Consider the following 27,703-nt stretch of genomic DNA (forward strand, 5'->3'; position numbering starts at 1 on the left):
GACTAAATAGCAATTATTGCAGTCAAGTTCTGTGATTTGTACAATCCATATAAAGGATCCCTATAAAGGAAATAAGTAACAACTCTTTAATCTGTTATTTAATCTGATCAAAAGCATCTTTGGGGAAAACCTGAATTACCAACAAAAGAAAACTGATCAACCATCAAGCTGAAAGAAAAAAAGAAAAAACTGATTTGCTGAATATAGTACCCTATAATTATTCAAACATAAAGAAATGAAATAATGGTCTAAAAGAGCAATCTATAGCAAAATATATTTGCTTTTTAAACAATCCTACTTATTTAAAATATAACCTCATGTAATAAGGCACATCTTCATTCACATCTCCTAAAGTCAGTTTAATCTTCAAGAAGCTAAAGTAGCATGTACACCACAGCAGCAAGAAGGGCAAATAGGTTTCCTCTTACTAAAACTAATTCTCCTGACTGGGTATCTGCTATGTGCCAGGTGTGATGATAGCCATTAAGTACATAATGATGATACAGATATGTCCTCTGTCCTTATGGGGTTCATAGTACTACTGGCAGAAAGAGGCAGCAAGTAAATAAACACAACAACCCAGTTATAATATTAAATATGGCAAATGTTATGAAGGAAAGTAACTGTTTACTTACGTATGGTAATAGGGAATTATGAGGGAAGTTTAGATTGGGTGGTCAGGGGAGGCATTTCTGAGAAGGTGCGATATGAAAGATGTAGACAATTTACCCAAGAAAATAAGGGTAACCATTCTGAGAAGACAAAAATGAGTATAAGATGGCCCTATGGTAGGGAGAAAATGGCACTTTTGGAGAAATCAGTATCACTGGAATACAGGGACTGCATGGCACAAAGGCCAGAGAGGTAAACAAGGCCACATCACGCATGGCCTTGCAAATCTCTGGAAGAACTCAAGATGTGAAAAATTTACTTGATGGTCATGGCATTGGCTAGGATGGAGAAAAGACTTAAAAGGCAAGAGAGGACATGGAAACAAGAGTAAGATTTCCATTTTGGACATCTGAAGTTTAAAAGGTCAATCGAATGGTGATTTCAGTGGGCAGCATGTCACAGTAGCCTGGGACTCATAAGTGAAGTCTGTACCAAGATATAAATTTGAAACTCATTAGCACTTGGATGGACTTTAAAGGCATAGGAATGGGTAAGAAGAGGGCTTAGGATTAAGAACTTAAGTATTTAAAGGTTAGATATAAGAGGAGTTAAAGCATCTAAAAAGGACTAAAAAAGAGACCAAGCGAAGAGAAAAATCAAGAGAGCAATGACATGGAACCCAAGACAAGACAGAATTTCAAGAGGAAAAAGATTGTCAGCCATAAGGAAGTAGCTGAGACACTGCCTAGCAGTGGCTGTCTAATGTACCAGGAAGACAAAGATTCTGTGAATGAGTGCTATGACTGACTACCGGTATCTACCTTCAGTGGCAGTTGTGAAATCTAGCGATTGACCTGTCAGGTATTTTATCACCCGTGATAATGACTAGCCCAAATAATTCGTCTTAACAATACATCATCTATCAAACATTTCCTATTAAAACCAATCATTTTCTACCTAATTCACAGTACCACTACCCTACTTGAGAAGGACACTGACCTCAACTTAGGTAGGTACTAAGAAATTGTGTGGTATTGCTTAAATAATAACATATAAGCATAAAAGCACACCTCAGCAATTAGTATCTATTTTGCTGGATGATAGACTAAAAAGATTCTAAGCTTTCCTTTTCATATAAATTAGAAGCTTTCATTTTATCCATTCAACCAGCATAATAGTTGTAGCTAGCTAGCATTTCTCAATCATAACCAGCAGCCAAAACCAAAATATTATTCCTTTATATCCGTATTTGGAATTTTACTCCAAATGTTTACATACAGGACATAAAAATTCCAAAACTACTGTTCTCATCCCACTTAATCATTTTCTAATTATAAGAAGCAGAATCTTAACTGTCTGGGTTTTTTTTAAGTTTGTATCCAGAAGTATTATTTTAATTAGCCTCATTCCAGTAAGTTTATAGGTAAAGCTATATTAAATAAAATCTAAAACACATCCTTGTTATAACCCAAAATCCCAGTATCTGACTCTAAGGGAGTTTGTCTAAGTGTTGTCCAGAGACCTCTGAGGGATGGAGGGAGACAAACACACAGTGTTATTTTCAGAAACGAACATGATGGTGTGATGATACATCAATTAACTAATGGAATGTGTGCTTCTGCATTCTTGTGTTTCAAAATTTCTTAGTTTTAACTTATGATACAGTAAATATTGATAAATAAATCTGTAAACAAAAACCCATGTAAACAAAAACTCTTTGGGGTCCTCAATGAGTTTTAAGAGTTTCACAGGGTCCTGAGACCAAATATTTTGAAAATTATTACTCTAAGTTTCTTCAGACATTTATTTTATTTTTTTTTAATGAAATTTATTGACAAATTGGTTTCCATACAACACCCAGTGCTCATCCCAAAAGGTGCCCTCCTCAATACCCATCACCCACCCTCTCCTCCCTCCCACCCCCCATCAACCCTCAGTTTGTTCTCAGTTTTTAACAGTCTCTTATGCTTTGGCTCTCTCCCATTCTAACCTCTTTTTTTTTTTTTTTTTCCTTCCCCTCCCCCATGGGTTCCTGTTAAGTTTCTCAGGATCCACATAAGAGTGAAACCATATGGTATCTGTCTTTCTCTGTATGGCTTATTTCACTTAGCATCACACTCTCCAGTTCCATCCACGTTGCTACAAAAGGCCATATTTCATTTTTTCTCATTGCCACGTAATATTCCATTGTGTATATAAACCACAATTTCTTTATCCATTCATCAGTTGATGGACATTTAGGCTCTTTCCATAATTTGGCTATTGTTGAGAGTGCTGCTATGAACATTGGGGTACAAGTGGCCCTATGCATCAGTACTCCTGTATCCCTTGGATAAATTCCTAGCAGTGTTATTGCTGGGTCATAGGGTAGGTCTATTTTTAATTTTCTGAGGAACCTCCACACTGCTTTCCAGAGCAGCTGCACCAATTTGCATTCCCACCAACAGTGCAAGAGGGTTCCCGTTTCTCCACATCCTCTCCAGCATCTATAGTCTCCTGATTTGTTCATTTTGGCCACTCTGACTGGCGTGAGGTGATACCTGAGTGTGGTTTTGATTTGTATTTCCCTGATAAGGAGCGACGCTGAACATCTTTTCATGTGCCTGTTGGCCATCCGGATGTCTTCTTTAGAGAAGTGTCTATTCATGTTTTCTGCCCATTTCTTCAGACATTTATTTAATAGGAGTTTACACTTACCCTGACAAAGTATCGCATGATCTTGTTCTGGAAATCTCCAGGAGGTAGCAATAAATATAGTAAGACCTCACACAGATCCCTTAGGAATCCTAGAAATGAAAAAGGTGGCCATTACATTAGAAAATATAAAATCTCCACCTACTCTTGATTAAAAAAAAACACAAAAAGGCAGAAATAAGCAGCTGATTATACAAGTTTATTATTTCAAATTAATTAGTCCATGTAGTATTCATTAAAGTTTTTTCATTATTCTCCAAACAGTAACTATTCATTAATCAAACTAATATTTTTTTTTATTCTGCTCAGTTTTACCCTATTTTTGAATCATTGAGAAACTTCAACTATAAAAGTGTTTTCCCCAAAACAGTTTTAGCTGTACCGTGTATTCTACACTTCTACTACAAATTACCTTGTATACGTAAAAGCTTCTTGCATATTTTAAAATATACCTGTAATTCTTCTTTCAAAGAAAGAACTTCCACTATTCTGTCAGATAATAACAAAAGAAAAAGTTATGCTCTTCTACGTTACTAATTTATGAGGGCTCAATCTACGCACATCACTCTATTTCTTCTATTTGGTTATTATTTCAGGTCAGTGCTAAGGAAATGGCAATTAAAAATTGCATTGCACAATAAATATAAAAAGGAAAGAAGAAAAAAGGATAAAAGAGGAAAACAAAAAGTTGAGCACATTGTAGAAGTCAAAGAAAACAGTTTCCACCAACTACAAACGCTTTTCTCTAGTTGTTCATATGCTAACATTTCCTGGAAACGTAATTATACAGCCGATCCTGATAACAACAACAAAAAATGTGTCAAGTAGCAAAGACTCTTTCTGACTCTTTCTCAGTGGCTATAAAACTAAAAAAAGACATCTTCAGCTAAAACTTATCTAGTCTAACCTCTGACAAAGAAAGTACAAGTCCATTCAACTCCATAAATTTTATCTGAAATTATACTCATTCTTTTAGAAAATATTTTAGGGTAACAGTGTACTCTTGAAGTAGAAATGATAAACTCAAGGAGAAAATAATCTACTACAGATCATAAAAAGTAAATATACAATCATAAAATGTTTGTGCTTGCTATATTTTAAAAGAGAGGTAATCTCTAATCTCATCTTCAAATTTTAAAGATGAGTTTAAAAAAAATAATCTGGAAACTACTTTTAATAGTTAAAAAAAAAAATACAATGAATAGTGACAGTGTCTACACTATGCTACCTTTCCTGTAAAAATAATTTCACCTTTTACCCTTCTATTCGTTGTTCTGCTAACTTGTCTCTAACCATTCTGCACACTGTTCTCCAAAGACTTAAATTGAAAAGAAAACCTTCTTCATCTTTGGGAGAAGTGCACACTAGATCACGGCAAACATCCTTCTCCATTTCAACTTCAACTTCAAAGAAGGTATCCACAAGATCTTCTGCTGTACCTGGACAAAGAAAAGAACAATTCAAGAAATGCAGAATAATAAAGAAAAACAGATTTTAAAGTCCTAATTTTCAAAGGCAATAAACATATTACCTTTTGCTTGATCATCTTTCTCTGTTATCTTCTGTTGAGCCTTTCTGAATACTCGTAGGTGTGTGCCAAAATCATCTACAATGCGTGTAGTAAAATAAGGTTGCCAGTCTATTTCTTTTGACCTTATAAAAAACACATTACATAAATGTTTTAATCAGAAAGTATAAATTCATTTTAATGACTCACAGACAACATGATCATCACAGAGACTGAATTTATTTATAATGAGATTTTGTTCAGTTAATTACTATTACATCTTAGTCCTCCCTTTCACAAGACCCAAGGTATATCAAATCTACTTGATTAGGTCTTTGAACAATATTATTTGAAATATTTTATCTGCCACAGCTTAAAAATACTTTCTAAGTGCGTAAAATAAATAGAAAAATAGTTTTTCCAGTTATATCTGAAATGAGTCTGACAACAGGTATATCATGTAATTTCTCACCCCACATGTAAGAATAAATTAGGGATTCAGAATGTTTTTGCTTGCTTTTAAAAGAGCATTTGAGACATTTCTTGATTCCTTCTGAACCCTTACTGAATTCTCCACATTCTTCGCCTTAATCATACAGCCCAAGTTCTGAACCAAATACCGTCAGTAGGAGGCTGATTTCCATTTGCAGATACTAGCACTTAAAAACTTGATCATTTGAAATACAGTCCCACAGAAATAGTTTAAAGAATGATATAAAAAGTCACTATCCATGAAAAAGAGGATTACTAATTTTATTAAGCTACCTAGTACTCTATTTTAAAAGTAACAAACCTCAAGAAACATTGCTAATTTAGTACACCAGTGAAACAGGTAACAAAACAGATAAGCCAAAAACAGTTTACACCTGTCCCTGGATTAAGTGATATTTTTAAATAGTTTTTCCAGGGCTATTTTCCTTAAATTAGCATTCAACTTAATTCACCTTTTTTTGAAACAAACCAAGTAGATAAAAGAAAGAATCTACTCATGAAGATGCTGGGTGAGAGAAGAGCAAAGAAAAAGTAAACTATAATTCATTATGTTATTTACCCAAATATATGTAATAAAGAAAGAAGCTAATGAAGAAATTAACTTGATTATTGTTGCACTTCTGGAGAAATCTTAAAGGTGGCAACGGCATTGAGGACTGTAACAGACGCTTGTTTTCAAATAAAAACAGAAGTTATTAATACAGTATTTTTTTAAATGAACAACCATAATTCTGATACATACATGGGAAGAAAAAGTAAACTTTAAGTACATGAACACAAAAACAAATTAACATTAAAAAGGTAACCTGCACTCAGGGATGTGAGAAGGGGTTAACATTATTTAGAGTACTGTAAGAGCCATAGTATATAACCATATACTACATGTAATAACAATACTCAGCCTCAATTTAAAAATAAAAATTTAAATCTAGCAGTCTCTAGAGTTTTCTTTATTCTTATTTAAAAAAGAAAAAAGGGCGCTTGGGTGACTCAGTAGGTTAAACATCTGACTGTTGGTTTTGGCTCAAGTCATGATCTCACGGTTCGTGAGTTTGAGCCCCGCATGGGGCTTCACACTGACAGTGAGGAGACTGCTTGGGATTCTCTCTCTCCTTCTCTTTCTGCCCCTCCCCCCCTTTCAAAACAAATCAACTTTAAAAACAAACAAATAAATAAATAGAAAAAAATCACAATCTGTATAAGCATATAAATAACTCAACCTTTGCTTGAGTTATTTATAAAAAATCATCCATACCTCAAAATTTTATAATAGAAATCAGTTGGTATAGGTCATTACTCATTTAATCGATACAAGGTTCATTCTAACAAATTTAGAAGCTGAATATGTAAACTTTCAAATTATATCTGTTACATTTCATGGTACAATGCAATTGATATATTTTGCTGAATTTTGCAAACAAAATACAATTTACTAATTTAAAATTTTCTTAACATTATTTGAGAAAGAGAGAGAGCATGAGCAGAAGGGCAGAATGAGAGAAAGAGAGAATCTCAAGCAGGCTCCATGCTCAATGCAGAACCCAGCACAGGGCTCAATCTCACAACCCTGAGAACATGACCTAAGGTGAATTCGAGAGGCAGATGCTCAACCAACTGAGCCATCCAGCCATTCCAATTTACTAATTTTAGAAGGTGTTCTCAACTCAACTCATTACAGACAGCAACACTCAAAATAAGTGAAAATAAGCAATTCAAGTACATAAAATTTATTTTAAATTTAAAATAGGGATTTCTACCTTAAAAGATAAATATGTTGAGGATGAAAAAAACAGGGAACACAGTATTCTATATCTCTAAGATCACTATTTTCTCCTCGCTTAACTCACTTCCACTGAGTATGTGCAAATTTAATGTTAATCTCAACTCAAAAGAACTCTTCTAGGTTAGGAAGATAGAAGAAGAATACACTGCTTCCCTTTGTAAATTAGGAAAACATCTACTAAAAATTTCTAGTAGTATTTACCTTTTAAAACTTATGGAAATATTCTGAAGATAGTGACATACTTTCTAAAATTATGTAATAGGTAAAAATGGAACATGAATATAAAAACCAATTAAAAATCATTCAATTTCTGTGACAGCCACACTTCCTTCTATTGATCCACATGTAGTTTTCTATTAGAGCTCTTAGTATCAATTATTCTTAAATTATATCTACAAGTCAAGGCTCTTTTCACTTTGTTTAAACTATTCCTCCACATGATTCTTATTCTAATAAAAACACTTGGATTATTACACAATAAAATAAAATTCATTTTATTACTATTATAAGCTTTCATTTCTTGAATTTAAATAAGGAGAGAATTATTGCCTATATTACCAAGGGTATAAGTGATATAGTCAAACCTACCCTGAGATTCTAAAATTTACAGCAGGCCGCTAAAGCCTTTCTGTCATATCTTGGCAAAATAGTTGCAAAAATTAAGAAAATTAACTAGAAATGCAAACAAGTAATGAAGTTTTACTAAAGTATAAGAGCAAAAACCAAACCATCAAGTGTACCTCTCTGAACATATATTTGCATGTCTTTATCTCCATTCCTATGGCCAGCATTCTATTCCTGGCCTTTTATTTTAAACGGTTTCCCATGTCTACCACCTTTGTATCCCCATAATTCTGGATCCATACAGCAGCCAGAGCGATCTTTTTAAAAATACAAATATGATAGTACAAGATAAGAGATTCAAAACCCCTTCAATACCTCCCCATGGATCTTAGGGCTAAGCATGAACACTTTCTCTAAGAACGTGCATACCCAGGATGACCCTGCTTACTTCCTCATCACCATCTGTTCCACCCTCTTACTTCCTTTCTGTTCTGCTGACTCACGGGCTCTTTCCATTTCTCAAACTCAAATACGTCCTGTCTTATTTCAAAGCCTGTAGATACGCTGATCCCTCTGCCAAGTTTGTTCACCCCCACCCACCCTCCACACATTTCCCTTCTCTCCCTCACATTCACTTGACAATTCCCACTTACTTTAGAGTTCATCTAAAAAGTCAATTTCACTTGGCAGCCTTCCCTGACCCTCACTCTTCTCCCTCTCTGCCTTATTTCTTCAGACTAGGTATGGATCTGCAGTGATACAATGTCAAAGCACCAAATTTTCCACTTTTTATAGCACTTACAACCTACAGTGAAATAATTCAACTGCTAGAGATGAATTTAATTGCTGAGATAAAAACCTCAGGAAGCCAGAGACTTTGTCTGTTTTATTCTGTGTTCCTTTTATTCACAAGGGTATCTCCCATAGCTAAACAGTGTGTTGAACACTGGAGGCACTCGACGCATACTGATTTATGGATTCCTCTTTCAGGGTCAAAACACTGTTGACAAGTGTCCCAAGAGAGACAACATGAGGCACACATGACGGTTCCCTATTTAAGTTCTGAAATAGGACACAAAGTGAGAAGTTCTTCTTGCCTTTCTAAATCCTAAAGTTACTTAATGCTAATACCAAAACAAGACAATGAATATCCCAAATATGGGGGCTGACAATGAGATTATATAAATTACATCACTGGTTCCATCTATGCTAAGCAGTGTACAGCTCATCATCAGTAATGCAAAAAAAAAAAAACACACCAAAATCAAGTAACTATTTCTGTAAAAGAGCACCATTACATTAGTTGTGAAATTCAGCAAGCCACATTACTTCCCAGGGTTTGTTTCTCTAAGGACTGAAGAGTTTTAAGAGTCCATGATTATATAACCTGAATACGCATCCAAGCATGTACAACACACACACACACACACACACACACACAGAGAGGACATGGAAAACTGGTAACTGGTAAGAAAATGAAAATATCTGACCAAAAGGAGTCATAAATATATTTCATTTTAACGTAAATCATATAAACTTTCAACATAAAATGAAGACCTTATATTTGATCAAGGTTTTGCTAAGTGATATATCAATGTGGCTTTTGTCTTTAATAAAACGTTCCTACACTGCAACAGTTTGGTGCCCAATTCCTTTTAAAGAGTATAACTAAAGACATTTGTGAACAAATCTGGATGCAGAGTCTTTCAAGATTTTCCACCAATATTTCTGGGGCATCTGGGAGGCTCAGTCAGATAAGCATCCGACTTCAGCTTCAGGTCATGACCTCACAGTCAGTGAGTTCAAGCCCCGCGTTGGGCTCTGTGCTGACAGCTCAGAGCCTGGAGCCTGCTTTGGATTCTGTGTCTCCCTCTCTCTCTGCCCCTCCCCCTGCTCATGCTCTGTCTCTGTCTCAAGAGTAAATAAATATTTTTTAAAGAATTTAAAAAAAAAAAGATTTTCCACCAATATTTCATTACTTGTCTTGTGCACACCTGATTCAACTATAATCCATTTAACACCTAGCTTTGAGTAAAATCCAATGCAAAAGGCAGTTTTCATAGAAACTACTTTGCCATTCTCATAGTTTTTCCAACTATGTAGGAGTAAATTAAATGATGATTATAATAAGTTTAACTGGGATACACACATCTGGACAAATACAACTTTCTTTTTTAACATATTTGGTTATCTTTCTCCTCTAAATCACACATGTTCAGCTCACAACACAGACCAAGTGGACCAGATATTCTGGAGGCCAAGCATACTTTTGAGAAACCTAAAACTCAAAAGATGGGAACAGGAGCAGACATAAATACCAGAAAGTGGTCTTTTCACCTAGCTTTAATGCTAAGGGCATAAATCTGTATGTCTTACAAAGGGAATAGAGAATACTGGTTAACTGAAATAAGTTAAGAGAATTGCTACCACAGCAGTACAGAATTGGAAACATACCAAAATTAGCTGAAAATTTTACTGACAATAACTACACACAAAAGTAGAGGTGAAGTGTTATGCTGTAATTTAAACGGATTAAATAAAGAAGCTACATTTAAAACAAATCTTACTGAATGAGTGGTATTGAAATGGGAGAAAGACAGGATATAGGAATGTGCAAAAGGAGGGAATAAGCATGGTATACGTAAGGGTCATCATGCGGTGGATGTGCCTGACTAAAGACGGGGTGGCTGTTGGGTAGTAAAGGCAATCTTCACATCCGTGGCAGAATACTTTCCTGGAAATGGTCTTTTATGTCAAAGGGATAAAAGTAAAAACTGATTTTCACACACTCACACACACACACACACACACACACACACACACACACACACACAAAATCCTGTAATAAATGTTGTGTTCCTGATGCCACATTTTTTTTCAGAAATAACTACTAAGACCCTATTTGAATACATTAAGAATGGCACTGAATACTGCATAGTGTGTACGTGTTTAAGTGTATATGTATATATACACACACATACATGTACACATCCGAAGGCTTTTTAGAGGTATATTAACAAAGCAATATAATAAACAATCACATAAAATTATAATAATATGTATTAATCTCCTATATCATCTCTTTTACCTTCTATTTTTAAAAAATGGGCATTTGAAAAAAAATCTTTACTGTAGTAAAATTCCTACTTTTTCCTGGGTAGATTTTAATAAGCAAGAATCTTAGAGGAGATTTTGAAAAATGTTTTACTGCAGTAGAGGGCTTTTGATCAACTGATCCAAAGACATCTTTTAGTGAAAGTAGGTGGCCTGTTCAAGAAGAATCCCTTCTTGAGCCACTGAATCAGGCAGTAACTTCCCCCTCATAATTCACTATCAGAAAAGATACACACTTTAACATAAACCTTAACTTGTTTCCAGCCTTCAGGAGCCCTTGAAGGACTACTTTGTTACAGTGTCCAAAGCTTCAGCCTGAAATTGAATTTGAGCAGGTTTTTAAGGCACAGAACTGTAAACTTGCTTCTAAATCCATTAAAAGAATTACCCTTCGTGCCACCTCAACTTACTCATAAATACATGTGACCGTAACCATCTCTCCAGAGCACCTTTGTTTCCCTTTGAAAATCTGCTTTAAAAATCTAATTATAAGGATATGAATAAAATAATGAAACTTTTTTTTCACATTACTGAATTTACATTAAATTTACCATTACTCTTTACCATAATCCTCAAATACATATAAAAGAACTAAATCATCAACCACAAAAGGAAACAAGTCTCACTGCTTCATCATTACAAATCTGTCTGCTCCCTTCATTGGAAGCACCTTTTCCCAGCAGGGGAAAAAAAAGAAAGTGGGAGAGCCAAATGTGCACATTCCTTTTCTAGTTCCATGTTCAGTGACTGCCTGCCAATAGCTTAAAATCAACCATGGGAGGAATATTTACACTTCACAAAACTTAGACTTCTAAAACGACAAATGTATTGTTTTCACCATTCTATAAAGAATAACAGCCATAAATAATTTGGATAATAAAATTTTTTTAATTTTCAATGATACAAGACTTAACCATCGAGAAAAGATTAGTCCACTAAATGTCTTTTATGTCTAAAGTCAAGCATTCTTCCTAACCACATAGAAACATAATAAAAAGTATAAACAAACTTTATTATCATTCTACTCTAAGACCTCCTACTAGTAAAACAACAGACTAGAGGAGCGCTTTAATTCCTAAGTAAATTAAATTTCATTAGCAACATTAGACACTATAAAAAGTAACTCCCCAAATGGTATCCAAAATGTAAGGTATGACAGAGTATGTGAGTGCATGTTTTGAGGATGAGGTATGACTGGAAAAATAAAAACAAACCGACACTAGTACAACCTGACCAAGGAAGTCTTACTGTTTTAGAATTTCAAGGGATCTGAAATAATTACAAGTCCCACCATTATAGAGCCAGACTTCAATTACTTCTTCTAGATCATACAGTTAGTGAGATCAAAGCTTTAGTTTTTTTAATTTTTTTAAAAAGTTTATTTATTTTTGAGAGTGAGAGTGAGCACAAGCAGGGAACGGCAGACAGAGAGGGAGACACAGAACCTGAACCAGGCCCCAGGTTCCACACTGTCAGCACTGAGCCCGATGAGGGGAACCCACCCACTGTATTCTCAAGAATAAATGAACATTTAAAATTTTTTTTAAATTAAAAATAAATAAATCAGGATTCTTAATTTTCCATTCAGTGTTTTATTTACTGTGCCTTAATAACACAAAACCTCCTGACTTAAAGTTATAAGAAAACTAAAAAAAAAATGGAAAAAAAATTTAGGCATGCAGTTTTATGTAACCATATTAAGGGAAATTATATTTAGTGAACTCTAACACCACATAAGATGTTCAATTCTACATCCTGTGCCCAATGCTTCAAAGAGATTAAAGATCCAGATGTTCTAAAAGACACAGATCTCAGAATACAATGAACAACTTAGAGAAACACACATGAGGCACACACTCAGCTATTTTAGAGGGTGAGTATAAAGAACACAGTGATGAAAGCCTTAATCAAGCTGTAGGAAAGGAAAAGAAATAACCTAGGGCTAAGTGTGCATCCTCTTAGATATAAGGTTAAGTATTAAAATATTAAAATAAACAAGCTTTTCTAACAAGATGTACCTGACAAATGAAACATTCCTAGACCCCACCGTAAAATATATCAAAATTCTGTAGGGAAAAACAAGTCATACAAGTCATAAATGGACCTCAATCAAGAAGAATTTGACTAGTTACTATTTAATCACATATAAAAACACTATTTTGAGCATTAGTTTCCAGATCACTTCCCAAAGAAATAAAGGGATGTGGCTGCCATCCTAGATATCTTTATTGCTCATTACCAAATGTTTCTATCTTCGGTCTCTGGCTATAAAAATAATACAGTCTCATTCTGTAAAATGTAATTTCTTTCCTTCCTTTTTTGTTTGTTTTTTAATATTTATTTATTTTTGAGAGACACAGAGAGACAGAACACGAGTAGGGGAGGGGCAGAGAGAGAGGGAGACATAGATTCTGAAGCGGGCTACAGGCTCTGAGCTGTCAGCACAGAGCCCGACATAGGCCTTGAACCCACTAACTGTGACATGACCTGAGCCAGTCAGACACTTAACTGAGCCACTGAGGTGCCCCAAATGTAATTTCCTTCTTTTAATTTTCAGCATCAGCCTTAATCAGCCATAATCCACAATCCAAAGATCAGCTAATATTTTAGTGTACTTCCCATCAGTCTCTTTGCTATGCATGCATATTTATGGTTTTCTTACATGGCTAAAATCATACACTATGTTGAATAATTTTTACTCTAATGTATTTCCTATTAATTTAACAATGCTTCCTAAATATTTTAATGACTACAAAACTAATTCAAGAGTCAGAAAACTTGTTTTCTAATGAGCCAAACGGCAATTTTTTTTAGGCTTTGCAGACCACACTGTCTGGGTCACAACTAGTCGACTCTGCTATTGTAGCACAGGAGCAGCCATGGACAAAAATGCAAACAAATGAGTGTGACTGTCCAATAAAATTGTATTTACAAAAACTGTCTACAATATACTATACTTAATAAAATTACTGAATAACTAATTTTAAAATGGGGAAAAATCTGAGTAGACATCCTCTAAAGATGCTATACAAAAAAATAACTCATAAGCCCATGAAAAAATGCTCAATACTACTACCTCTCAGGGAAATGCAAATCAAAACAATTATGAAATACCACTTCACACACACTAAGACAGCTGTAATCAAAAAGACAGACAAAATCACAGAATGCCTGTCTGGCACAATCAAAAGAGCACGCAACCCTTGATCTCAGGGTCATGAGTTCAAGCTCCATGTAGGGTACAGAGGTTACTTAAATAAATAAAACTTGAAGAAAAAAGAAAAGACAAAATCAAGTGTAGGCGAGGATGTGGAGAAATCAGAACCCTCATAGTGTAGTGGTGAGAATATGTAGCCACTGTGAAAAACAATTTGCAGCTCCTCAAAGGTTAGAGTTACCATATGACATAGAAATTCTACTCCTGTATATCCAAGAGAAATAAAAAGGTAAGTCCACAGAAAAACCTGTACATGAATGTCCACAGTACCATTCTTCATAATATCCAAAAGGTGGAAACAATCCACATATCCACCAGCTGATGAATCCACATGTCCACCAACTAATGAATAAACAAAATGTGGTTTATTATCATACGATGAAATAAATAACAAATAACAACAAATAACTCATAATCCCATGAAAAAATGCTCAATACCACTACCTCTCAGGGAAATGCAAATCAAAACCATAATGAAATACTGCTTCACACCCACTAAGACAGCTGTAATCAAAAAGACAGACAAAATCACAGAGTGCCTGTCTGGCAGTTGTTATTTGTTATTTCTTATTCAGCAATAAGAAAGAATAGTAACATATGCTACATGGATAAACCTTGAAAACATTATGCTAAGTGAAAGAAAAAGAAGCCAGTCACAAAAGGACACATAATTAGGAGGAACAGAAATTAGGTAAGGGTTACCTAGAAATAGATACTGGGGGGGGGGGGGGGGGGGGGGGGAGGGGAATACAGGGAGTGAATGACAGTAGATACAAGGTTTCTTGTGGGTCATTTACATGTTCTTGAAATGACTGTGATGAAGATTGCATAACTCCATAAATAAAAGCCACTGACTTTAAGTGGTTAAATTGTGTGATATGTGAATTATATAATATACAATTAACAACCCCTGTTCTATTCTACATATGTAAAAACATTAAGTTACTTTCCCTTCTTTTAAATACTTAACGGTTCCTGGGACACCTGGCTGGCTCAGCTGTTGGGGCGTGCAACTCTGGATCTCAGGATTGTGGGTTCGAGCCCAACACTAGAGATCACTTAAAAATGAAATCTTTAAAATAAGTAAACAAATAAATAATCCTAATTGTTTTTGCTGTACTGTAGTAAATAGGACAATAATCATTTTTTAATTAAAGTCTGTTTTTCTTCATTTTTTATTGTTTATGTATATTAGAGACCGGGCATGAGCAGGGGAGGGGCAGAGGGAGAGGGGGAGACACAGAAGCCGAAGCAGGCTCCAGCCTCTGAGCTGTCAGCACAAAGCCTTACAAAGGGCTCGAACCCGTGAGCCATGGCATCATGACCTGAGCCAAGTCAGATGCTTAACTGACTGAGCCACCCAAGTGCCCCTGATTAAGGTCAGTTTTAAGCTAAGTCTTCAAATGGCAAAGAATAGAAAATGGCAAAAGAGTGTACAACTTTACTGATACAAATGTCCATTATCTGAGTTGTGCTTCCCTTTTGGAGGAGTCTAGGAACACATGATCTATTACTTCTATGACAAAGGTTGTGAGAAAAATGGCTAAATAATCAGAACATATCTCCCATCATTCCAGAAAGAGCGCTATCATTAGTATCCACTGAATCCTGGAACATACATAGCCATACCTCCTCCTCCCACAGGAAAACCCTTTAGGAAGAACACAGCCCTGGCATTAGAATGTATCTCTTTTCTACTGACCTTGGGGTTAAGGGGAACAGAGGTGGAGGAACACAGTTACCATATTTACCTTTGAGTGCAACTAGGTTACTTGATCACTTGCATTTCCCTATGGCTTCTACTACACTAACCTTATCCCCCTTCTCAGAACTTTGCTCTTTCATAACATGTCCTTCATCCCTCTCTCTATCCCACATATCCATTCTTGAAGACCAGTTTTAACCTTAATCCACAAGAGGTCTTCATTAGTTACTCTGGTCCATTCTACCTCTACATAAAAATTGCTCTTGGGACGCCTGGGTGCTCGCTCAGGCAGTTAAGCATCCAACTTCTGATTTCAGCTCAAGTCATGATCCCAGAGTCATGAGATAAGCCCTGCATCGGGCTCTGTGCTGAGCCCCTCCCACACTCATGTGCACCCACTCTCTCTCAAAATAAACTTAAAAAAAATTGCTTTTAATACCACACAAATGACTACTTTGTTGCTCTATATCTTAAGTGCTTTAATTTGATCTCCCCCCCCCACCCCTTGCCCCCCAAACAAACTAAGATAAGGTAAAAGAATCTGTGTATATATTCTAGGAACATAATAAGTAGCAAAAATTAAGTTAGCATACACTGAACATTTACTGTGTACCAATCCTGTGGTATTTTACATGCACTAGTACCATATATAAACATTACAGTAACCCCATGGGATAATTATCTCATTTTACTGATGCAGAGATTGAAACAGAGAAAGTCAAGTAACTTGCTCAAAATACCACTTATTGGCTGATAAATATTCCATGAAATGCTTTCTGAACATCATCTCATTTGCCCCTCACAATTCTGAGTTTGCTACAAATGTTATTATTTTACATAAATGGTAAGAAATCTTAAGTACACTATAACTCAATGGTACAGGTAGAACTGTAATACAGATATCCCAGAGCTCTCAGTGCTGTATCATAGTATCTTATTTGAAAGAGGAATAAAAATACAAAGCTTATCACAGATTCATCCCCTAAAGCTCCAGCCTAGTTCACACCCAGGTTCTACCACAGAGAACTCAAGTGTGCTCCATGAAGGTTCCCATCCCTAAACTGTTACTAGAGTAATAGATACTAATGTTAATACAAGGTCCTCTCTCACATGTGATGTCATGTGATGTCATTTAAACCTAACAACCTGATAAGTAGATATGAGTTATCGCCAGACTCAAAGAATTTATATATTCTGTTCATTCAAGGTCTTACAGCTTAATAATAGCATTAAAGCTCAAAATCAGGACTTCAGACTCTTCATATGTCTTTTCTTCCTACTGTGTCTCAAAATTAGCTTTACATTTTATGCCGATACTCTGTAATTGTTTCCTCAAGGTAATGAATAAATATGACCACCAAAATGGAGGGCTTCAAATTTTTTTCTGGGTTCATAGGCCCTTTTTAAAATGAAATCTGTAATCACCCAATTAAAAAAAAAACAGTTGTGCATACACTTTCAGGGCTTCATGGGCCCCTATACAAGACTGTACCTTGAAGGGCAGAGGCAATAACTTAACGCTCCTGTTACATGCTCCAGAAACAACAGGCAGCACAGAACAAGGAACAAAGTAGTATTCAAGTGACTGCAAACAGACCTAATTTCCATACTATCATTGAAAACAATCATGGAGACTCTGTAAGACATACCTTTTAGTAGTAAAAGAAAAAGCCAACATAGAACAAAAATAAAGTCATTCACATGGATGACACAATTACTGAACCTTACTAAATACCAGGGACTTGACTTTGTATCATTTTTACCCTGAAAACAGCCTCAAAAGTAACTTCGTTATTATCAGTCTATTACAAATGAGGAAACTAAGGTTCAAAAGGAGAGGATTTATTTGTCCAAAAACTTAAGGTCAATGAGAAAGCAAAGATATAAATTCAGGTCAGTCCAGGATGAAAAAAACCTGACTCTTTCTGCAATCACCCAAATATTCACCTTGATAGCATACAATGTTACAAAAGGGGGAAAAGAATAAAAACAAAACAATTTATTACATGAAGGGTAAAGAAAAGGTGGTTTGGGGAATCAAAAACAGGGAAAGTAGTGCAATGAGAGGTAAAAAGGGGGGGGGGGAAATTAGGATGAAAATCTAAAGGTTTTTTTTTGTTGTTGTTGTTTTTGGTTTTGTTTTGAGATAGGGAGCATGAGTGGGGGAGGGACAGAGAGAGGCAGAGAGGGTGGGGAGGGGGAGAGAGCCAGTGAGCAAGCATCCCAAGCAGGCTCCACACTGTCAACAGGGAGCCCAATGCAGTGTTGGAACTCACAAACCATAAGATCATGACCTGAGCCAAAGTCAGCTGCTTAACAGGCTGAGCCACCAAGGCACTTCTAAGATGAAAAATCTAAATCATGACATATCTGGTAGGGAATGAAAGAAGAATACTAGACTGTGGATAATCTTGGACTAATCAATCTTTCTGGACCTTAGCTTCCTCATCTGTGAAATTATAAATGCTGGAGGGCGTTAAAAATTTAAATTTCAAATTCCTTCACAACTTTAAAAACATTTTCACAAGTGTTACTTTTATTACATTCCATCAAATGGGGATTCTGTTTTATTCACTGCAGTATCTGCAGCACCTGGTTGGTACAAAGTAGGCACAAAATATTAGTTGAATGAATTAAATAAATTTGATGCCAACAATAACCCTGTAAGGAACACAGAATAGGGAAGGTATGATTATGCTTATTTCACATACGAGAAAAACAAAGATTCAAAAAGTTTAAAATACTTGTTAATAGTTCCATAGCTAAGTAGCAGAGCAGAATGCAAACTCAAGTCTCCCAATTACTAGTTCAAAGTTCTTCCCAGGTCTAAAATTTGTTAGATTTCAATACATACTTAGGCAGTCAGATACATTAATAATGGACTCTCATTTCTACCTTTCCAAAGGAAGAAAAAAAAAAGTCATTAGGATGATGTTACTATAGAAAGTAGTGAATGACTGATTCGGAAGAGTTACCTAAAAGAATGAATACCCAATACTCAATAATGTTATATATATGAAATAAAGGAGATAAAATCCAATCTCTGACTTTTTATCATACCTTATTTTTGGTGTTCCACAGGGAGCGTACACTTGTAATGATGGCTGGCTACTGGGCAAATGTTTGCTGTTAACACTGAGGGAGAAGGAGTTCAGATCTATCTCTACACGTAAGGTTATGATTCAAACCATACACATTACTGCAGGCCTCCCCAGTGACCTGAGGCTGAGGAACTAAGCTCCTACTCTGAAGCTCAGGATTAAATGAGTTACAGCTGAAAAGTCCTGACAGGGTAGCATGAGCTGGAAACATCTATGTGCACAGAGATGAAAATGCCATACAAGCCCCAGGGCAAAGCTCTAATTCTCCAAGACTGTCCGAAGTATAAGATTGTATTTCAAGAATTTAAGTGGGGAAGAAGAGGGGTTGGCTGAAAAACAACACCTTCAGATTTGAAAGTGTACTGAAGGCCAAGGCATGCAACTTCCTGCCTTGAGGCTACAGGCTGGTAGGAAAATCTGTGTGTGGAGTGGGTAACAAAATCCTTCAATAAAAAATTTTAAAAAATGCAAACTCATCCAAACATAAAATCCTTTCTTTCAAAAATAAGTAATTTCTGGATATGAAATGGCCACCCAAAAAAATCAAGTAGTTTCAATACAATAGAGTCCAAAATATTTTGTCATACGAAAGGTAGTATATAAGCAAGTTTTGTAAGGTAAGAAATTTAGTATATCTCCTAAAAATTTCTTAAAGCAAACTCATCAAACTACACTCCCTTCTGAAAATAAACTGAATATTCTCCACTGACTTAATGATCCTTTGGTTTCTTCTCCCCCTAAAAGCACTTCTACTAGGTACGTGTCAAAAGTAAAAGAGTAGTTATACTGAAACTACTTCCATGGCACTAAAATAAAACAGAGTATCTGGATAAGAGGGGGGAAAAAAAGGTATTCTCAATAAGTGGGGTGAAAGTCACATGACCAGACCTGGATGAAGAAACTTACATCCAGACAGAAATCAAGGCTTAATCAAGATCAACATCCTGTAAATATAAAGGTTAAAGTTAAAGAAGTATAGGTTTTTAGAGCTCCAGTTCTATAATCCGAGCGTTATCTCGCAATAACTACTGTTCTACTTACCTTTTAAAAAAAAATTTTTTTAATGTTTATTTTTGAGAGAAAGAGACAGAGTGAGAAGGAGGGAGGGACAGAGAGAGAGGGAGACAGAATCTGAAGCAGGATCCAGGCTCTGAGCTGTCAGCACAGGGCCCGACGTGGGGCTCGAATTCACGGACCCTGAGATCATGCCCTGAACTGAAATTGGCCACTTCACCAGCTGAGCCACCCAGAAGCCCTCTACTTACCTTTTAATAATCAATTTCCCCCTTCCATTTAAAAGTCATTTTCCTTACTGGTATAAACAATATATTTTAAATTTTTCTGCATCAAACAGTGACCTTACCTAGTAGCAAATTGAATGAGTGCATTTTGAAGAGTCTGCCTAATTTCAAGAAGAAAAGATTCATCATCACTTAGTGTATAATACCAGTACTGGACATAATCCCTCAAGGAAAACTGGATAACCTAAAACAAAAATATTGGGGAAAAATACAGCTTTAGGATTAAAAAGGATCAGTGGCGAATTAAAACCTGAAAGGATTTTTTTATCAATTTATATTTGCTCTCTACACACTAAACTGTGATTTAAAAAAAACTGCCTTATCTGTGGTCAATCCCCACCCATATTCAGGTAAAGACATAAATTTACCTGCAAAAAACATAAATTTTCAGTGCCATGATACAATCAAGAGTTTAATTAGTTCAATGGAATGAGGTGCAAAATAATACCAAATGACCCTAATTCTCAAAAAGAAACCTCTTTTCCAAGATTATATCTTCAAATATACTGCAGTCAAATTACCAAAAAAGACAAAGGAGTTCACTTAATTCTAGGACCTTGGATACTGCAACAGTATTAAAGCAGCCTATAAATAGCAAATAATACAACTTGATGTGTATTATTTTTGAAAATCAGGTACACTAAATATGGCTCATCTACAAAAGAAATGTTAGAATTTTAAAGTACACATAATAATCATATAATGAAATAAACATCAATGAAAACTTTCTGGGAGGAGAAAAAAAATTTGTAATCTAATTTTTAAATATTTTTTTAATCAAATCAGGTATATCCATTTAAAAAACAATAGGAAAAAAATATCTGATTTACCAAACCACTAAGCTTGTTCATCAGCTAAAGAGCATTTTAACTTTAAAATAATTAGAAACATTATCAAAGAAACTTTTTTCTAAACGCAAATTCAAACAAAAGGCTTGAATATTACATAAACCCCTTCATTATGAATGATTTCTCAAATAAGGTACCATGTTTAAATACAGGATCCAAGGACAGCATAATAAATTTCCAGCATATTACATATATAACAAAAAATATTTCCTAGTATTTTCAAAAGAAATAAACCTTATTACACAATACAAGGTATGCAAATACCACAAAGGAAAACTCACTTGCTGGAGAGGTTCATCAATTATATTGGCACCTGTCAATCTTCTATCAATCTTTATAGTCCTGGCTTCTCGTTTCATTTCTTCTAAGCACTTAAAGAAAATAATAACATTTTACTGCACAGTTTCTTAATTTAAAATCTCTATAGTTCACTTCTAACTGAATATTCATTGTAACTTTCCTGTTATCTTCAAGTCAGTCAATAATAGCCCTATTTCTTAAGGCTCTGGTATAAACCAAACACCAGCTCTCAAAGTTTCTCTAACAAAGTTAGACACCCAGAAAAAAATTCTATTGTCATCCTCAAAAATTTTAAAAACATCAGCAAATATTATTTATAATGTGAGAAAACTGAAAAGATATTGTTGCTGTATTTCAATTAAACTTCAAAGCCCTAAGTTAGTGTTTCAGGTGAGTCAAATTAATAATTATCTTTATTAAACTCTCCTCTTCTCCCTTCCCAGCCTATATACACAGCTGCCAAATGAATATATTTTAACTAACTTTATTTAGGGATGATTTTTAGCAACTAAAGAAAATGAATTCCTCTATTTCTCTGTAGTCTTCAGAAAGATCAGTGGACTGGAAAAACAGTGAAAATCAGTGGGACACTCTTCAATTAAAAATATGAACAAATAGCAAAGCACAAATATATATATATATATATATATAAAACATAGGCTTCAAATTATAACATGCAACTGCTAAGACTTTTTTCATAAAACATACTTATAAATCATTTTAGAAATAGCAAATGAAAATCACTCTTTTTATATGATGTACTAAAAAACAGATTATAAGACTTAGCTAGTCTTGACTGTTATTATTTCCATTTAGGATATTAATTTTTAACATATTTCCCATCCTATATTATGTACCATTCCAATGAATGAAAAGTAATGGATGGCTAAGAAACAATCCAAAAAGAAAAGGTTCATTTCCTCGAAAAGATCTGTGAGCAAACTCAAAAGAATACGTATTGGGGCGCCTGGGTGGCGCAGTCGGTTAGGCGTCCGACTTCAGCCAGGTCACGATCTCGCGGTCCGTGAGTTCGAGCCCCGCGTCAGGCTCTGGGCTGATGGCTTGGAGCCTGGAGCCTGGAGCCTGTTTCAGATTCTGCGTCTCCCTCTCTCTCTGCCCCTCCCCCATTCATGCTCTGTCTCTCTCTGTCCCAAAAATAAATAAAAAACGTTGAAAAAAAAAAAAGAATACGTATTAACAGGAATTCTAAAGGAGGGCAGAAGAAAGTCTCAAAGAGATTTTAAATGTTAAGTATTAGAAGAAAAAAAAATTATTAATATGAAAGTTACTAGGATGGGGTGAAATTCTTTTATTTCAGTAATATAAAATAATACTGTATATTACTATCTCTGCATCTCCTACATCTTAGCACATAATGGACAAGTTAATAAACGTAAAGTTAAAATACAGGTATCAACTCCAGACCATTTGTCTCTCTTCATACAAGATGAGACAAACCATCCTGAATACCCAACAATTGAAGGCAATGCAAATCTGAAACTTATTTATAATACTGAATTCCAATTTATTTATAGGTTATGATATAAAAAATAGAAATATACCAACATTCAAGATGTTGTGTATGTGTGTGTGTGTATATATATATATATATATATATATATATATATAAAACTGGGCCTAAATTATTAAAATTATAGATACTGCATAGCCTAACTGCAAGCTGTATTTTCCAAGTCAGTTAAAGAAAAGTGCCCATTTTCTTCTCTCCGGTTTCTATGTAATTTACTTCATTCCAAATTTTGAAATCTTATGTTAAGATAGCAGGATGAGGGCCCAAATTTCTATCTTTTCCTAAAACTTGCATTTCCACTTTTTAACATCTAACATTAAAAAAGTTTTCCAAGTAATCTTTTAAAAATGCATTTTCTAAGCATGATCAGGAAGTCTCCCATAAATTGACAGTGAGCGTTAGTGAATTACAGAAAAATCTGCCAAGCCATATACAGGTGATCACATTATCATCACCGCATAGAAAAGGACTTTGAGGTTTCACACATTCCTTTACTCTATTTACCTTAGGAATCCCAGTGGATGTTGGAGGAAGAAATGAGTGTTCACACTGTTCTAGGTACTTCTCTGAGTTTGTTTTTCCAAACAGGAGAGTAACCACAAAACCCCTGGGGGAAAAATTAATTTTAGATACAAAAATAAAATTTTATTATAAGTTAACACATCTATTACGAAATGTATTTTTCAGGTTTAATAGATGCCCTGTCATTCACTAAAAAGTCAGTTTTTGACTTTGGCAAGGCAAGTAACTGACAATTTTGTTATGTTCTGAAGTTTAAAACAACTATAAATATTTTATGAATTTATACAAGAGTGCCTTTCAAAGTTTTTATACAATATACTTCATAAAGAATCCCGGGCAACAAGTTCAAACTTTAGGAAAATCAGCCCTCAATAAGTAAGTAGGCTAGCTAACCAAAGACAAATAGGATCTAAATCCATAGCTAAAATCACACGTTTCTGTAGTTAACTGATTAATGTGAGATAGTAATATAATTTCCACTATGGAAATAAAATAAATAAAGGCTATACAGGAAAAAAAGAGGTTTAATTTATAGTTTAAAGTCAGACTGGAAATTAAAGATACATATAAATATATCCCGAAGGCTAATTGTTTTGAAATAATTACAGAGTTGCGGTAAGACAAAAACTGGTTTAGAACTGCTTTACTGTATTTACTAAACGTTATCAATATTTTCTATATTTAAAATTTACCACTTAAATCTCAGCACCACTAAGCAGATAGGAAATCCATAAAAAAAAAACAAAAAACAAAAAAAAAACCCATCAAATTCTAACTTTACAATGATCTTGGAGTAATCTTCCAATGATTCAAAGGCTGTGGTGACTAGGGAACTGTGAAAAATTAACTATGGTCAGCCTCAACTACTGAAAGGAAGATTCTCAAAGTTCTCTGCTTTCTGTGGCTATCTGCTCCTTAGTATAAGCACCACAAACGCAGAAAGGGGAGTGGAGAAAAACAAGTCATATGAGCCCATGTCATCAATTCTATTTTTGTTTCTTTTTAAAAGGGCTGGCCTCAGAATTACCAAAAATTTCACCTGTCTTGCATCTGCTATTATTAGTAAGAATCAAGCTGGCCCCATATTTCAGTTTTATCTAGTGATATGTACATTTACAGACAAAATAAAATGCTTACATTAAGTTAACAGTGCTAACAAAAATATTATCATGAAACAGACTGATAAAACACTAACCTTTGTCCAAAGTATGATAGTAGAAAAGTAAGAGAAGGAACAGTTTGATCTTACAAAGAACCTAATTAATAGTTTCAGCCTTGAGGTTTAAGTAAAATCAGATGCTACAAATGACTGTATCATCCGATACAACAGAACTACATGAAATAGCCCATAGTATAGTATCAATAGCATCCCCAAAAATTTTTTTTAAAAAACACACAAAAAAATCCCTAAATGATCTTCCTTCCAAAAGTTTTCTTTTTATTAGAAAATAAGGAATTAGCTTTGACTATAAGCAAAATATATACATTAGCAACAATGTAGAAGGGCAAACTGCAGAACAAAAACAAAAGGTGGTTGTCATAGGAAATGTATTAATTCCTCTCAAACTTGCATTTTTAAGGGGAAAAAATAACTTTAAAAACTTGCACAATAAAAAAGCACTAAAATTAAGAAATGGTTAGTATATGGAATGTAATTATTTTACTTAAGATTGATATTTAAAAACCTATTTTCGTTCTTACAATTCATAAAGCATTAAACCATACAAAGTTACATTAAAGAAAAGACAATCATTCTTTGTAGTTAAAGACAAAATAGGAAAGATGTGATTCAGGAATTATGGTACTCATTGACCATAACAGAGTTAATTGAGAAATGCTTAATTAACTAACCCCCTGAGACAATTTTGGGAGGCCCTTAGTATTTAAGTTAAAGTTCCCTTACTATAGCAGGGAATTTCATGGAGATCAACAACCTGGGACAGAACATCCAATCAATTTATGATATAATATCAACTTAGGATTTCAGACCCTACCATGTGACTCTTCATATTATCTACCCAAAGAGTTTTATAGTGGCCTTCACACACCCTTCAAAATTCCATCTTATCTAAAAATTTACAGAACTTTAGAAGTGTCTAAAAAATATTTTGAGATTACTTCTTGATAAATCTGCAGACTCACAAAGGGAACAAGAAAAGTTACCATGACTCTGAAAAGAATGGACTCATCACCCTTCCCCTTTTCCAAAACTTTATATGGAGCACTTTCGTATAAGAGAAATGATTCTCCACCCCTCCACCTTCCAAAGGATCCTAGAGCTCCTGCTGACAAATAAAGTTGCAATTTCCTCCCTTTATGAAATATTGGAAAATATTCTGAAATCCTTTTCCATCACTTTTGCCAAAGTTTTATTCATTTAGTGAACAGAAGAAATCTCTCCTTTTCAGAGAAACATGTCAAAACAGTCTCCTTTCCAATCGGTAAAATCAATCATGAGCCTATAGAGAAGAGGTGCAGCCATATAGTTATGCAACCATGCTGCTCTGGTCTTAATTTGTAACAAAGAAGTCTAATTTATGAAGCAAAGAAGGCTGTAGACCTATAAAGTCTTCAGTCATCTTTATCATCAACAAAGATATTCAAAAATTTACTTATCTAATTCCTATGGCTTATTTCTAATTGCTTCAGTATATAGTATCATATCTAAGCAATAATGATGAAAATACTCAATCTGAAATATAGTTTTAGCAATAGTCCTTGAGGTAAATGTTTGATTTCTCACTTGTGCTACAAACAGTGGGTGCACTCCCTATAAAATGGCTACACATAACTTTCAAACCCTATTGTGAAAGAGGTGGGTGGTGTTATGTACATTTAGAAGTCAGTTCTTGAGTATCTTACAGGGTCTCTCAGGACACAGTTTATATATGCTATTCAATTCAGCTAAGTTCTTTAAACCTATAGGTTCAAATAGCTCTTCCAAATATTTGGGGTCTCAAAAGATTTTTTAAAAAGAACTCAAGAGGGTGCCTAGGTGGCTGTGTCAGTTAAGCACCCAATTCTTGACTTTGGCTCAGTCATGATCTTACTACGGTTCAAAAATTTGAGTCCCATGTCAGCCTACTCCACGATGACAGCCAGAAGCCTGCTTGGGATTCTCTCCCTCTCCCACCCTCCACACTGGTGCCCGTGCTTGCTTGCTTTCTCTCAAAATACATAAACTTAAAAAAAAAAAAAAAAAAAAAAAAGAGCTCAAAGGTATTCATTCCACAATTACATAAATGTATCTTAAAAATACAGACACACACACAAACATATATGTACATTCACACACACATAGTAACAACAAAATACTCAGCTAAGCGACCTTGGTTTGAGTATCTAAATAACAAGCATCTACCTCTGTTTTCTATAGATTTTCTCATATACAACTCACATCTGATACCAAATGCTCCATATAGGAAGCTATACTAAATCATGACTGAAACCTCTCTTGTAAAGGATTATCAATTCAAGGTAAAGCATAAACACTGTTAACCAAACAAACATGAAGACAAAAAGGCAAAATCAGTTGTTCGAATTTTCTATAACAAAGTAACAGCATTCTCCAAGGGAAATTAACATGGTTTGAAGTCTAATCAATGAAACAGTATCTTCTATACTATATAAAACTTGAATCATCTCAATATAACTTATTAATATAATAGATTTAAAATTTGTTCACTCCTAAAAGGTAGTAACACCAAAAGGAATAAAAACTCTTTAAAACTGTCAAATTATACAAAAAGTTTATATCATTGGAAATTGAAAGCTTTTTGAAAATGATTATGCATATTTCTGATACAAATTACAATCACCATTGCTTTTTTTTTTTTGTTTATTTTTGAGAGAGAGACAGAGAGGGTATGCAAGCACGAATCGGGGGGGGGGGGGGGGGGGGGGTAGGGATAGAGAGAGAGGAGACACAGAATCCAAACCAGGATCCAGGCTCTGAGCTGTCAGCACAGAGCCCGACAGAGGGCTCGAACTCACGAACTGGGAGATGATGACCTAAGCCAAAGTCGGATGCTCAACCGACTGAGCCACCCAGGTGTCCCCCATTACATTGCTTTTATTTTATCAGGTATCTTAATTTTATTTAACTTTGGTAAAAAATAATTTGCAAAAAAGAGCATTCACAAACCATACTTCCATTTCTCATGGTCATTTTTTTCTTCTTCTTGAGGTCTCATGGTCATTTGTTTCAATTTTTAACAACAGAGTATGACATAGCAATTATAAGATTATCTTTGAGAATACTTACCCACCCACAAAGCAGAGGATATAAAATGCCAAATAAAATATTACAAAAGGTCCAAAGGTTATTAGAGAAAGGACAATGCCAAGGCTTCCCCATCCCCATATGGATAGACTGGTCTGAAATAAAGAAAAGGAAAATAATTTTTAATAAA

General features: G+C 34.8%; 1 protein-coding gene across 6 annotated transcripts in view; it reads right to left on the reverse strand.

Moving 5' to 3' along the window:
• SNX13 (sorting nexin 13) overlaps window positions 1–27,703 on the reverse strand; it is a 135,906-nt gene that overhangs the window by 64,419 nt on the left and 43,784 nt on the right. For 3 of the 6 annotated variants that reach the window (XM_043589039.1, XM_043589035.1, XM_043589036.1), the window contains exons 2-9: window positions 27,556–27,668; window positions 23,274–23,376; window positions 21,220–21,309; window positions 20,153–20,274; window positions 14,254–14,325; window positions 4,838–4,959; window positions 4,644–4,745; window positions 3,310–3,398 (exon numbers count right to left, since the gene is read on the reverse strand). In XM_043589039.1, coding sequence (XP_043444974.1) covers window positions 3,310–3,398; window positions 4,644–4,745; window positions 4,838–4,959; window positions 14,254–14,325; window positions 20,153–20,274; window positions 21,220–21,309; window positions 23,274–23,376; window positions 27,556–27,668 — 813 coding nt within the window. The remainder of the gene's footprint in view (window positions 1–3,309; window positions 3,399–4,643; window positions 4,746–4,837; window positions 4,960–14,253; window positions 14,326–20,152; window positions 20,275–21,219; window positions 21,310–23,273; window positions 23,377–27,555; window positions 27,669–27,703) is intronic. The other 3 variants (XM_043589040.1, XM_043589037.1, XM_043589038.1) reach the window with 1 other exon arrangement.

Source organism: Prionailurus bengalensis, chromosome A2 (assembly GCF_016509475.1).
Source record: "Prionailurus bengalensis isolate Pbe53 chromosome A2, Fcat_Pben_1.1_paternal_pri, whole genome shotgun sequence".
Classification (NCBI taxonomy): Eukaryota; Metazoa; Chordata; class Mammalia; order Carnivora; family Felidae; genus Prionailurus; species Prionailurus bengalensis.